The 14,496-nt window shown below is 41.8% G+C and overlaps 1 protein-coding gene across 1 annotated transcript in view; it reads left to right on the top strand.

Annotated features, from left to right (window-relative positions):
• The first annotated feature begins 4,369 nt into the window (after positions 1-4,369).
• TOP2B (DNA topoisomerase II beta) overlaps positions 4,370-14,496 on the top strand; it is a 63,953-nt gene continuing 53,826 nt past the window's right edge. Inside the window, exon 1 of the mRNA XM_035319056.1 lies at positions 4,370-4,708. Within this exon, the coding sequence (XP_035174947.1) occupies positions 4,631-4,708 (78 nt within the window). The 5' untranslated portion in view covers positions 4,370-4,630. The remainder of the gene's footprint in view (positions 4,709-14,496) is intronic.

Raw genomic sequence — 14,496 nt, 5'->3', positions numbered from 1 at the left:
TTTAATAGTTCCTTGTTTTTGTCTTACCCACTTCCTATGCTCAGACGTATTGTTCTTTGACGTCTTCTATCCTCATTCCTTTTCCACTTGGATGTTCACCACACATTCACACAACTTTTGTTATCTTTGCCTCGGATCTTTACTTATCCAAATATTCAGAAACTTGTGGCCACCTCTTCCTTTTCACTTTGGCCTCAGCATAAGCTCTGTGGGCGCCGTGGCCACAACTTAATGACAGGCTCTGTCTCAGTGGCTCCAGGTGGAGGCTGTACCATCTGCCTCTCTGTGGTCTGCCCTGATACATTCCTCTTCTTGGATTACCACAAGAGCCACACAGCTCAATTTTGAGAAGGGAAATGCAAATGCACATCCTGACATAGTCATCGATTCCAGTCACAACTGGTGGTAAAACAAAACTATGCGTGAAAGGTTGCCCTTTCCATTCCCCCCCCATAATTGCTAATCATGTATCAAACTGGAGACTGTATCAGAGGTGACTGAATTTTAGCTCAGGAGAGCAAAGTACCATCCTTTTGGACATTTCCCGGAATGAAATTCCATTGGGCTTTTCTGTTGGCTCCATCAGTCACTGCTTCTCTCTGTGGGTTCAACAAGTCCATGTGTGCCTTGTTAGGAACAACTGTGTCACCTTCTTGCCATCCCTGGAATGAGTAGACATGACTTTCTGATATCAACAAGCAGCCTTGATACCCCCTCTGGATACATCATGAATTTCTCCTGTCTGGAAGGCTGGAGAAACACACTATTAACAGGCACCTTTGAGGGGCAAGAAGAGTCTTGTTAGGTAAAGACTAATCGCCACTCCCATTCTTGTCCAAAGAGTCTTGAGAGAACTGCTAGGAACGAAACTACATGCCTTAGTCAAAAAGATAATCCTTTTTGGAAAGAAGCTGATATTGTTGGATGATCCAGCAATAGGAAGGCTCTTCTTAATTGTCATGGAACTGCAGCCTGAAATTCATTCAGAGCTGAGCCAGTATGAGTGTGTTGATAACCATCATGGTGTACTTCCACAATCCTACTCAAAGATTTATCAGTTACTTGGCAAATGTTAACGAATCCTGATGAAATTTTAAAATGCTGTAGAACATAGAATTTACTTTCTTGTGAATGTAAATGTTTGATATTACAATATGCATTGTTTTATACCTTATCACAACTATATATGTGAAATGTATAGTGTCATGCACATCAACTTAGTTACATAAGTATTTTAGATCAAAATTGCAAGTTGCACCTTTTTTCCTGTGTAGTTTACAGAAAACTGACAGCTGTTATCACTTATTTAGGTACGCATTTATATCTGAGGATGTGGATTAGAGTCCACTCAGAGTGGATAAGTGCACATGGTTTCACAAATAGGCAAGTTTTATGCCCTTTAAGCCTGGTGCCTGAAAAGCTGCAGAGAAACAGAAGTTTTTATTCAACAGCAAGCAAACTTGAATAGAAGCAGCAAATGATTTGCAATCAAAGTATTTATAGATCATACATATGGCTGTCTTAATGCTAAAGTAATTACAGGCTGCACTTTAGACTTAAGTAAAAAGAATGGGAACGAGGGCAAGGAAAAATCTGTGCATAGAGTAATTATACACAAAGTAGTATTGCACTAAATATTTTGCTTACTAAAAACAAATACTGAAACTAATAATGATGCTGGTATAAGTAGACAATTGTAATGAAAATCTGTAGGGTATTTCTATTCATGTTACGGTCTCCAGCTGGGAGAAAAACTGATGAATTGAAAGAGGAATTTTGTGTATATCATCTCAAAGGGATTATTAATTTAACATGTCACACAGTAAATATAAAGTATTTCACAAAAACTGATAGGACGTGACTGGGACAGGTGGCAAAGTAATCCCACTCTTATCAAAATGTTATGGTGCTTAAATTCAATTCATGCTTAAATTTAACTCTATCTATTTAACTCTAGAGTTAAATTTAACTCTATTTAACTCTATCTTTGTTTTAGCAGGAATCACTTGAAACATGATGAATGGTCTACTCTCAATTCTTCACCTCTGAAATCCATGGAGGCAGCTGCCTGTAATCTCCTAAGAACTTTGTCACACCGTCTTGCATGGCGAGGAATGGAACCACTCAACATACACATGTACCTGTTACGGATAAAATCAATATAAACAACAAGCCCGTAACATGCTGGGCTGTGTCCACAGTCTCACAGGTAGCGTAGGATAGGATGAGAATTAAATGGAAAGCAACTTGGACAAAATAATTTCAAAGGTGTGTAAAGAAAATGCTTGGAGGAACTTCAGCCTCACCTCCTGTATTTATTCCAGCGTGACACATAGACTGAGCATGTCTGACCATGCACATCCAAGGATCAACAACTGCCAAAAAGAAACTCCCTCTGTCTTTCTGCAACCTATATAGAATTGACTGTCTTCAAGCTAGATCGCTATCTAAAGCTTGGCTCAAGATAAATGAGTGCAAAAAACACACTTCCCACGCTGAGAACAGCCTATTTACTAAACAGCTGGAGCTAATGAGAAGTGAGTACGCTCATGTCTGACTCGTTCTATTTCTACTGCATACATTAGTGGTTTTCTACCAATGCAAAAAGCTTGGAACAGATGCACTCGTGCTATTTCTTCTGGTCCTCCTGATACTCATTTTATCTACCCTGGTCCACTAGACCTACTTCGTTGTACCAGGCCCTACGTACATATTTGAGAATTAGAAAAAACAAAACAAAACAAACAAACAAAAAAACAATTCTAATCAGCACGTCCAACCCTGAAGGACTAGGCAGAGCCCCGCGAGTGCTACCTTCTTGTTCTGCAAGAAATACTTTTTCTTATCTTGCCCTAGTAGAAGAAAACCCAGGCTGCAGCTCAGGGGCACATGGAGCTGCAGTAAAACGGGGCTGGAATAGATAACGTACTGTCCGCACGAGACAGATGCCATTATTTTCTGTAATCCCTGTGCAGCACTTAGATATTAGTTTAGCAGGTTCCTTAGAAACTGACAGAGTAAAATTATGCTAAATAAGCAATATTTACTATAAATTCTTCTGATCCTTCCCTCGAGGTGTAACTGAACATTACGGCTGCCTCCTCAAAAGCAGCTGCTCAGTTTCCAACCTCTTTACTACTTCAGAAAAGCATTCTGCGAAGGGAAAGCCTTTAAATTATTACTATTCGATTGAAATTATGCTCTTCGGATACCGATTCGTCTACCAAGTGGGATGCAGGGCTGCAACTACTCCCTCCTTTTGTGACTTTGCTGTGGGAGCAATCCGAGGAGCTGAGGGGAGGGCTTCTGCATGTCACACACCAGGACGAAAATCACTAATTGGGAAGCTACATGTCGTGACACATTGCTCTAAGCCTGTCAAAAAACCTACGGCCGCAATATTTGTTTAATTTTGCTTCTGGCGGAAAGCAAAAGCGACTTGAACTGTAAATATTTTTCATTCCCAGACCCCAAATAAGACGAATTTCAAGCTCTGGTGGTGCAGGCCGCTGCTAAGTCACACCGTGCGATATTTTATTTGGTGGCGGCGGTGATTTTTTACAAAATGAGAAATATTTTATTAAAGGGACTGTGTAGCGTGTATGGAACGGGGTGCCTCGTTACAAGACCTTACAAGAAGGTGAGGCAGGGCTGGCTGAAGGGGGACTGGACGTGGCGATACTCAGGAGCCCCCACAAAAATGGGGTAAACGTGAAAACGGGGCCGCGCCGACCCCAACCCCAGCGCCTCCCCTCAGCGGCCTTGAGGGGAAGGGGCCGGGGGAGGCCGCGGCCCTTACGCCCCGCCCCTCCCCTCGCGGCGCGCGCCAGCGCCCCCGCACGGCGCCGCGGCTTTTCCTCCCTGTTGCCACCCGCAGTGACGTACACCGCGGCCCCGCCGGCCGCTCCTTCCCATTGGCCGGCGGCCTTCACAGCGAGCCCCGCACCCGGCGCCTGATTGGCGGCTGGGCGCGGGGACAGGGCTCCGGTGGTGGCGGTGTGTGTGTGTGGGGGGGAGCGCAGCCCGGTCCGGCAGCGCTGTGGCGGCGGCCGGGGCCCGCCATTGTCTGGGCACCGGGGCCGGACGGGGTGGCGGGGGGCAGCGGGACCGGGGCGGCACGGCAGGGGGAAGGAAGGAGGGAGGGGGCGGGGCGTGCGTGCGTGCGTGAGGGGAGCGGAGAAGGGGGGGTACGCGGGCACGCGCGGGCGGGGGCGCGCGCGGGGGCGGGGCGTGAGGGGGGCATTTTGTTATTAACCTCGCGCCGGGCCTTTGTGGCGGCGGGGCTGAGGCGGTGGGGAGGGGGGCGGCGGTCGGGCCCTGAGGGCAGCGGGAGCTGCCGGGCTCGGCTGGGTTTGCTGTTGCCGCCCGGCCTCCGGTTGGGGCGGGGAGGCGCTTTTGTGCGTGCGGCGCGGCCCCGCCGCTGCCCTTCCCTCCTCAGCCTCCTCCGCCTGGGTTTCCGCTCGGCCCCGGCATGAACTAGGGGCCGGGCCCGGGGGCTGCGGGTGTTGGGGCTGCGGGAGGGCGCTGAGGGGGCCGCGGGGCCCGGGCAGGGTCGCGGGGCGAGGCGCGGCGTTGGGGCCGACCCTCTCGGCTGCCGCCTTCGCGTCGCCTGAGGAGAGACGGGCGGAAAATGGCAAAGTCCGGAGGAGGAGGTGGAGGTGGCGGCGGCGGAGGAGGAGGAGGAGGCAGCGGGGGACTGACTTGGGTGGTAAGTTGGGGGGGGAGGGCTGAGGTGAGTTGTTGAGGTGATTTTTTGTTGTCTTTCTGGGTTTTGTTTCTTTTTTGTGTCCCTTGTGCGTGTGGGCCGGCTTTTAAACGAGGAAGCGAGCGAGGGCCTGCGTGAAGGGGCAGCCCGCACGGCCGCTCCGTGGGGGTCCGGGCTGAGGGAAGGTGCCCCTGGGTCAGCGGAGGGGGCTGGCAGCCCCGGGGGGGCCCTCGGGGTGCCGGGGCTGCAGGGGGGGGGAGGTCGGCCTGCGGGTCTGTGGGCAGGGAGGGAGGAAGGAAGGAGCCCCCTGCCTCGGAGGGGATCGCTCGGTAGCGGTGTTGTGAAGCGGGTCCCTCTCTCAAGTGAGCTGTCTGTCGCCCTGTACCAGTCGCAGTTACTGCTGCTCGGTCCTACAGCAGCATGAAGCCTTTGTGGGCTACCAAAGGGGTCGTGCTTTGGTCCCAACCTCTTTCACAGCTGAAAGATGAAGCCCCAGAGTTTTCGGGATAGGTAATGAGGCGTTCAGGAGGCTGGAGCCGTGTACGCCAAGTTGTGCCGTGGAGTTAAACTTCATTGTATTCCACAAGGTACCACGCTATAACAGGGCTGAGAAGGTGGGGGTCTGTTTGGTTTTCTTTTTTTTTTTTTCTTTTTTTTTTTTTTTTTTGGAGGGGGTTCTTTAGCTGCTTTTCATGTATCAAAGGAGATAAGACTTGAGAGGGTGCAGGTGATAAGTGCCTCTAGGACTAATGAACTGCTCTGAAAAGTTCTGAAGTCTTCTGAGGGTATTGGCCTTGGTGTACAGCCCTGAGGGACACTGTGCGGGTCTGTGGTGGTAGCGGGAAGCAGGAGCAAAGGTGACCTGAGGGGTCTGGTTCATCCAATCGAGAACTTCCCTGCCTCTTGCTTACTGGATGTGAAGTTCAAAATGGGGTAACTTATTTAATGGTGAAGTAATAAAGACAGTGCATCTTGATGGGCGGTGAGGGGGATGTGTCTTTAATCAGATGCATGTGCTTTACAGAGTTAGGAACTTTAAGAAGTCTTGTTTAAGGGAGTAATGAACGAACTTGTTCTTCTGTTGTGTCTTTCTGCATCTTTGAGCTCTTGGGGGGGAAAAAAACACAAATGCATTACTGCAGTGAACAAATCCTGTGTATTCTGATGGTGGGTGATTTCTGTGGCTCTAATTATTGCATATTATGTTGTTAATTCTCTTTCATTTTAAGAAGCTGGCAGCATGAAAAGGTATATAAAAATGAGAAGGTTTCTGGGTGTGTCACTTGAAATTAGACAGTTTAGGTATGGGAACAGCCTAAGTAAAGAAGCTAAAATTGTTCTATTTTCCTTTCTGCAATACTATGTGATCTTTATCATCTGGTTAGCTCTTCAGAATTAAGACTTCTACAGTATAGGTTGGACAAGCAATTTAAAGTTTTACACCTCATATAGAAAACTGCAGAATGGAGTGTGGAAATCACTGAGCAGGCATTTTTAATGAAACATTCTTAAATCTAATGGGGATGAAAGTATGGTGAGTCAACGGTTTTCTACAATTGGAAGTAATTGGACTCTTCCTTCTTCAAAAGCAGTAAAGAATAAAGTGTTTTTGTACTATCAGAGTAGTTGTGGAGAAATAATTAGATCTTAGCTAAGACCCTGTGTCAACTCTGTTCAGAAAGCCGTAAGACTTTTTCTTTCTCTTCCGTGCATCTTAAATGCTGAAGGTAGTACCCCTGAGGCAGTTCCTAAAGCCAAATGCATTTACTGTCAGCTATAGAATACTGGCATACAGAAGAGCAACACTGGGGCAGTGGTTAGCAGTTGGTTTTGTGTGTTAGGTGGAAAAAATGGTGTTGGGCCAGATGTTGGTTTATGTGTAGATGGGATATGCTGGTCTTGAGGTTGAGATGTACAGAGTTGGGGACAATTAGGGACAGTTTCAGTCTTTTTGTTTCAGTCTGCTTGGCCTATGTCTGCTGGATATGTAGGTACTTGCTATTTGATTTTAAGCTCTTCTGAAACCACCTCGAGGGTTTTTTTAGGCTTTGTATTACTGTGGTGAAACAATCAGGATGCTTATTTTCTGAGTAATGTATTTCTATTGTTAGTTCGTTCTTTTTAAGACCATAGGAGTTAAACAATTGAAGAGGAACAGAAATAAGTCTAAGCCCTAAAGAGGGGGGGGGGGGGGGGCATGTTTAAAAATTAAATATGATGGTAGTTTGTATTTCAAATTAGCAAATCCTAGGTGTGTAACCTGGTTCTCACATCTTACTAAGAGTTGTCTGTGTAATTTTGGCTTTGACTGTGATTTAAATAGTGTTCTTGTTCTTAAGTTCAACTACCTAGGAAAGAATTTGTACACGGTTTTGAAAGAGTTTGAGTTTTCTTTAAGGTACAGAACTTATTTTGGAGTCAATTTCCTACTGGAATGTGCTACAAGTATCAGGTGATACCTACTTTCTCTTTTAGAGGCAAGATGAATGATGTGGCTGTGGAAACAAACAGCTAGTCATTCATTTTTAGCTACCTAGTAGCTTAGCTTAGTAACAGAACTTGAAGAAAGTAACCAGCGGTGGTGGGCTGGGAAACAGGAAGGCCATGGGTGATAGGGGCCCATGAGAGTATACCCATTTAAAAGGTTTATTAGGAAAACCATATATGGTTATATAACTGAAAACAAACTAGGATAACTTCAAACTTATAAATTGTACAAGTTATTTTTGAGGAGTTTTTTTTGTCATCTATCTGACTGAGTCTACTTGCAGCTCTTGCTGCCTGTGTAATGCTGTAATAGTTGATAAAAGGTGGAGTTCTGATCAACAGATTTATATATATATATATATACATATATTTTGTGAATGATCTCCAAAGGTCACCCAGAAACATGTTAAGCTGCGTTATGAGTTAGTTACAAAAGCATTGATCTGTAAGGTAGAGGAGTTTCTGTTGGTAACATTTTCTAATGCTAGAAAAACTTGCTTTAAACAAAACAAGCCATTCTTATCTTCACCTTTTCTATGTGTTTAGGGACAACTGGAAATGAGCTGTCATGGTACAGGAATAGTGCTTTTTTAAATATCCCCTGTAATGTAAAAGTGAAATAACTTTAACTCTAAGGTGTGTTTGCTGTGATACAGTGGTAACGCGCACACAATCATTGAAGTGGTTTCAAACAAGCAATACTTTCGCGGTAACTTGTGGGAATGTTTTCAAGGCTTCCTCCCTGAGCCTAAAAGCTATGTGAGCCTTATAAATAAAAGCTGAGACTCCCAAAAATAGTTGAAGGCTTCAAACACCACTTCAATATTCCAGCTCTTTGTGAAGGAAACACTTCTAGCTTAACATGAATATATGATGAGTATTAGTGTGACTTTTTTAAAAAAAGTTTCTACTGTAGATCTATGTGTTCCTTGAATAGAGTAGAATGGCAATGATATGTATACCAGTTTGGTTTTAGCTGGATCATATGTGGCTTGAATAAATAACTTAGCTGTAAGTGAAAAGATAGCAAATATGTAAATAGTTTAAATTCATCTATTAGTACTTCTCAATAGTCTGAGTTTAGACTTGAAATAACTTTAGATTTACAAAACAAAAAGAACAAATATGCAATAGAGACTAGGACATTACACTCAAAACAAAACAACAACAACAAAGACACAGCACCAAACCTCTGTTAAAGGGTCTTTGTCTTTCTTTTATCACTTCATTTGGAAACAAATACTCTGAACTGTAATAAAGGATTAGCTTTCAATAGGTTGACTTAGCTGTTAGTAATTTGTTTCAAGAGGATTAGAAACAAATCTTTGTCTGAATAATGCCTGATAGTGTTCAGTGATAGGCCATAATTTGCTTCCTGAGGTTTCTGAACTAGGTGACTTCTAGCTTTATGAGTAAGCTTTTCCATTTGAAATCTGGCTAGGTTTTCTCCTTCCACAAGTACCTGCCTGCTGCTGCTGTATGTACTCCATCTGATACCCTGTTTGGGAGCAGAGGCTTTTGGGTGGAACAAGGCAGGAGTTCCCTTCTCTCCCTGCAGTGAGTCTATGTAAGTCTGGTCCTGTAAGCCAACAGAGTTCTGCCTGCCTGAAGTATGGTTAGTCAGATATGACTGGTAGTAAGACCAAATCCTGATCATATTATCACTTTTTAAAAATTAGAACACCATCCTAGAGAGGAACCCAATGTAAACAGTTCTTTATTCTTTTAATTACTATTTATTACCACTTTATTCTGTCCAAAAGCAGGAATAAGTAGTTGAAGTTCCTACCCTTAGCTTCTAGACCTTCTTTATAATTGCCTTTATAGACCCGGGTTAAAGTTCAGAATGATCTATTCATTCAATTTATTATTCTTTCATCTGGATCAAGCACTCTGTTTCTCTCCTGGCTGAAGCTAGGTCTAGGACAGTTCTCGTAACTGTGTATACCATTGGTTACTTGTCTTCTGTCTGACACCTTGTTGTGTTTCCAGAGGAGAAGAGGTCTTCAGCTGTTGCCATGCATTGATTCATTGGTCCTCTCTTACTTTTTGTAAGGATCTATCTTTTATTTTGTTATAATGTCCAAAGAACTGTGGCTTTTGTTTGTTTTCTTCTGCTTTTTACCATATTATGCAATGGAAGGGAGGTCTGACATAAATAGTACTGTTATGTTTTATTAAACCTAATGCAGTTTGTAGGTGTTCTGGATCCGTGTAGTGTGTCAGCAGTCGAGGGGGAGCTGCATTTCCTTCTGCTTCTGTTGATTTTTCTGGTTCTGGTGCCCTTAAGAAAGCAGAGGTGCAAAGAGGCGTGATGGCTCACTTGGGTATTCTAGCACTAGAGGAAAATGTTCGTGGCTTGCTTTGGCAAGTCGGATGCAATTGTTTGGATTCATCAGATGTTATGGCTTGCCTGCCAGAAGAGAACATTGTTACCTTTATCCTCTCCGCACAAGCATCGAGTGAAATACTTTTGTCATCTTCTTAGACAGCTGAATAATGCAGGGTCAAAGATGTAATGGAGATGATGCTAGGCAGAGACTTGGTGATGGAATGAAATGAGGGTGACCTCTTTCTGACTGCAGCTGAGCCAGACTTGCAGCTTAATATTATGTGGCTTCACCCCGTGTATTCTGTGCTGGGAGGAAGACTTCTTATAGCATCAGTGAGAGAATGCTGGATGCATGGAAGTGAGGAACTAATAGAATCGTAATGAACTCTAGGAAGGTATGTATATCCTGGAGGGAAAGACGGGTAAAGGAAAATGCATGGGAGATTTAGTGTTTGTCAGGGGAAGGGGTACATTCAAGTAATTGCCCTCTATTAATGGTCTCTGTCTAGATTTGTGGGTATATGTAAAATTTCCAAGCTAACTGTACTGAATTAGATGTTAACTAAAATTATACTGTTTAGATAGATAAAGTAACCTTTCCAATAAAAGAGCATATCAGTAGTGTAAGGCAGTTTAAACCATAAACTTTTGCAAACCTAAATCTAGTGTCTTATTTTCATAGATCCTGTTTTCCAGAAGTAGACTTCTAACTTGTGTGAACTGTGTGTCTATGTGCAAAAGCTGTCTTCAAATACACATCTGTATTTCAATTAATTAAAAGCATCAAATATGACTCTTAAGGTTTCTATCATAGATCTTGCCCAGGAGTGCAGACAAAAATGAAGCAAACAAAAAAGCACACTACTACCAAAGCTGATGTGAAATGTATGGAGAGAACTTGGAAATGAAAACTTTTTCTCAACATGGATCATTTAAAAAGCCATTTTTTTGATCACCATAGAAAGAAAATACTGTTAGGCTCAATATAGGTGTTTTCAAAGGTTTCAAAAGTGCATTGAGCAAAAAATACCTAGTTCTAAATGTGGATAACTGTTTGAAGAAGCCTGTGTTGAAAATTGCGTGCTTGGAGTATTATTGGTGTCCTCTCAAATACATGTAGTGAAACCCAAGTACTTTGGAAGAAGGTATTTTAATGTTGATATCCCTTATTTAAATACTGAAGTGAATATTGAATAAATAGTAATATTGAATAAACAGTAAAATTAAAAATAAAACCTAAGATTTAGCAACCAATGAAGGTGTAAACATTAAACATACCGAAAGTTTGTTTATAAACATATGAGAAAATAATTTAGTAATTATGAAGTAAAATGATAGACCAGCTCTCTCTATATATTTAAAATATATTTTGGTTCAGGAAAGGTTTCCTTGCTTTCTTCTTCAGGTAGTTCAGTAATGAGTATATAAAGGGCTGATCTGAAAATCAGGGAAAGATTTTTACCCTCATCCCCCATAAATAAGTATGAGATTTTCTAGTTTCAAAACTCCCGTGTGATCACACATGGTCTTACTTTTAGGGACTGAGTCCCTTTAAACTGTGTTCAGAAGTGCAAGTTGAACTCTTTCTGTGATAGCAGTTCATCTAGTTTCATTTAATAAAGCTATTTTAAAATGCCATCTGCATCTTGCATCTTAATGCAATTCTAATTTACATATAAATACACTTTGCCACTGAAAGCAAATTAAAGCAACACTTCTAATTTTTTATTTTTTAATGATAAATCTGTGTATTTATTACAGTGTACACATCTAAGTAATTCACTTCTTTAGCAACAAAGTAAAAGGGCATCAGCACAGCTAGTGTAAAGGTTGCTTAAGTTAGAATGTGTTTGAAAGGTTTAGATCTAAACATCAGAGCTATGTTTTCCTTTGGATATAATTTTAAAAGTTACCTTAAAAGGAAAAAAAAAAGATGCAAAAGACGGCTAAAATTGTTTAATCTTCTGTATGGATTTCTCTTGATATGTGGGGTAGAACTGCAAATGAGTTATTAAGCTGTCCTCCTTTAATGGAAGATTTATACCCTTAAGAGGTGCTGAGTTTTGGTACTCTTCCTTTTATTGAATGAGTGGACGTGCCCTAGATTGAGGCTTCTTGTTCCTTATCAAAGATGTTGAATGTTGTGAGAACAGATATATGAAGAACTGGGCAAACGTCTGCAAGGTGCCACAAACTTGTGTGCCAACTTTCTCAATCTGTGAGGGAATCTTCAGGGAGAGAGAGTGAGCAAAGAGCAATATTTTCTTGTCACAACAGAATCACGGGAGCTGTAAGATAACACAGAAAAGTGATTTTCTTATAAATCAAAAGAACTAAAGATAAGTAGAAAAATAGTTAATAAATGCTCTTTTATTGTACCAGAACATCTGATTCTCCAGTAAGCTTGTACAGAAAAATAGGACAGTAGACAACTGGTTTTCCCTACTGAATGAAAAGGGGGGTAAGGCTCCTTTTGCTTCTTGAGCTGATTTATTGTGAGCTCAATTTTGGTTCTACTGTATGGAGAAGCAGGGAAGGAGAGAAAAGTTTTCACTTTTGGAGTGGTTAAGTGTTTTCTATAACAGGGAAATCTGACCATCCTCAAGGCATTCTATGAAACATCACAAAAAACATTGATGTAATATGTTGTTTTGAATCCAAATTGTTCAAACCAGGAGTTTAAATTTGCTATTTTTTTTCTATTTAAAGTAAACAAGCTGGTTAGTAGGCTAGAGGGAGACTGGTTCTGGGTGAGTTTGCTGGGAACTCTTTCTTTGCATTATCTTTGGGGAGGATGCAATAGAGAGATTGAGTTCATGCCACCAACAGTATGCAATGGTCTATGCAAATTTGCTTTGCTAACAGGGAACTGTTACTTTGGTGTGTTTTCATCTTGGGAGGAGAGCCAAACCATTTGTTAAACACAGCAGGGAAGTGGTTTCATTTGAAACTCCCTCGTTCTGTTTTCATGGTGGGAGGTATTCTCAGTCACAGTTTTCTTTGGGAATATTGCAAAATGTTGAGGTACCAGTGTATTCATTGTATACTTCTATAAGACAAGAGGAGGCCATTACAATCTAATATATAACACTGGGCTACAGTCAAGTGTAAGTTATCCATAGAGCTACCTACTAATTAGCATGTTACAACTATAACTTTTGAGGTGTAGCATCTTTTCAGAAGAGGTAGGATTTTTTTTTTGAAGTGTAAGTGCAAGAAAATCTACCATGTCCCTGGATTCTTTTACTTAATTAACCTCCCTAGGTTTTACAGCTTAATTACATGCAAAAGCTACTGTCTTGTCCCACTAAATGTGCTTATCCTACACTTTATTTAAGGAAATGTAGGACACATGCCATGTGCTTTTCTGGAGTCTCAAGTCCCAGGGCTACATTTATGTTTCAGGAAAACAATCTTTGCAAGTGCATGTAATAGTTCTAGGTTAAGGCAGAATAGACAAAACCCCGGTGAAGATGATTTCACATCCTGATGTCTCTTCTGTTCATCTACAGCCATTGTTGAGTTTTCCTACTTAAGTATTTAATACTGTGCTAAGATTAGCACAATGAGAACTTTCTTTCACAATGGAGTAAATGCTGTAATTTTATTTGTCTCAATCTCACTTTTTTTTGTTTGCCCAGAGAACAGCATTAAAGGCAAATGTCCAAAAGACAAGAACAAAACATGACCACTCTGCATCATGCATCAACCTCAACTTGTGTGCTAGGTTAACATGGGGACAAAAGAATGACTGGGCAGACTAAAGAAATAACAGCACATGGCCAAAGTACTTGTATTCTGGCCTTCTAGTACTTCGTTGTTGTTGTTTAGGAATAACAGCTAATACTGTGGAAGAGAAGACAGTGGCTAGTACAGTACTAAGTCTGTATAACTGAGGAAATATTATTCTTAGGACTTCCAAATTCATATTTTTTTCAGCAGTGGGAAATTCAGCTAATTCAAAAAAAAAAAAAAAGCCTTAAAATAAAGTAAGGAAAGTAAAGGTGTGTGTCCCAGTTATGGCAACATCGAAACTGGTGATGAAACTAAACCCTTCTTTGTTCTGGCCTTACATTTTCTTCTCTATTTAGATAAGAATAGCTTTTCTCTGGGTTTGCCAAACTGTCCAGTTCAAACGTGTCCGGTGATTTAGCGTGTAGAAGTACAACTGTTGCAGCACAAGTAACCAAACTCAGCATGGTGACTCAACAGGATTTCAAAACAGAGGAAGACCACATGACCCAGTTTTCATGAAAAAATCTGCGATGTCATGCATGCTGTGTTATGAGCAGAAACAAAGGGGACTGCAAGAAAAATATTGTAAAACATGAAGATAGATGATGCAAAACCCAAACAGATGAGCTCTGAGGTTGACTGTAGACAGTGAAAGTTTGGTAGTTCAATTGTAGCATATTAGAGGCTGCTTGGGCTCTTGCTCCTGAGGTCAGAAAAAGAAAGTGGGGATATAGCCTTTCAAATGCTACTAAGTAAATTTATAGCAAAACCAACTACAAAACAGAAACTTTTACAATCATTAAAATCATACTGAAGAAAGCAATTTTCACAACAAAACCTGCTTATGTTTTCATATCAAACACATGATTGTCTGATGTAGTCAACTGACCAGCAAGTGCTCTCAATTGAGAACTGTTACACTCTTTCCCCATAGTTACCGCTATCCTGTGTCTAAGAGTCTAAGATGTTAGCTACATCTGAGGTCACAGTGTAAAATGTAACTGCATGCCTATAAAGAAGGATGCACAGTGTGTTTGGTTATCACATTCCAAACTACATAACCGTGGTCATCTTGCTGGCTTATGTGTTTGTGGATATGTGTACTCATGGCCAACCTGGAGGGTAGCTGAAAGACTCAAGGATCTGTAAAGTCTTGTATGGGGCAAGAATGTTGAAGTTGAACGCTGTCAAAGGGGAAAAAAAAAAGTAAAAATTGGCCACATTAAGATTGCAAATT

This window comes from Oxyura jamaicensis, chromosome 2 (genome assembly GCF_011077185.1).
Source record: "Oxyura jamaicensis isolate SHBP4307 breed ruddy duck chromosome 2, BPBGC_Ojam_1.0, whole genome shotgun sequence".
NCBI classification, from domain to species: domain Eukaryota; kingdom Metazoa; phylum Chordata; class Aves; order Anseriformes; family Anatidae; genus Oxyura; species Oxyura jamaicensis.
The sequence above is the reverse complement of the archived record's forward strand: the minus strand, read 5'-3'. Positions and strand labels throughout refer to the sequence as shown.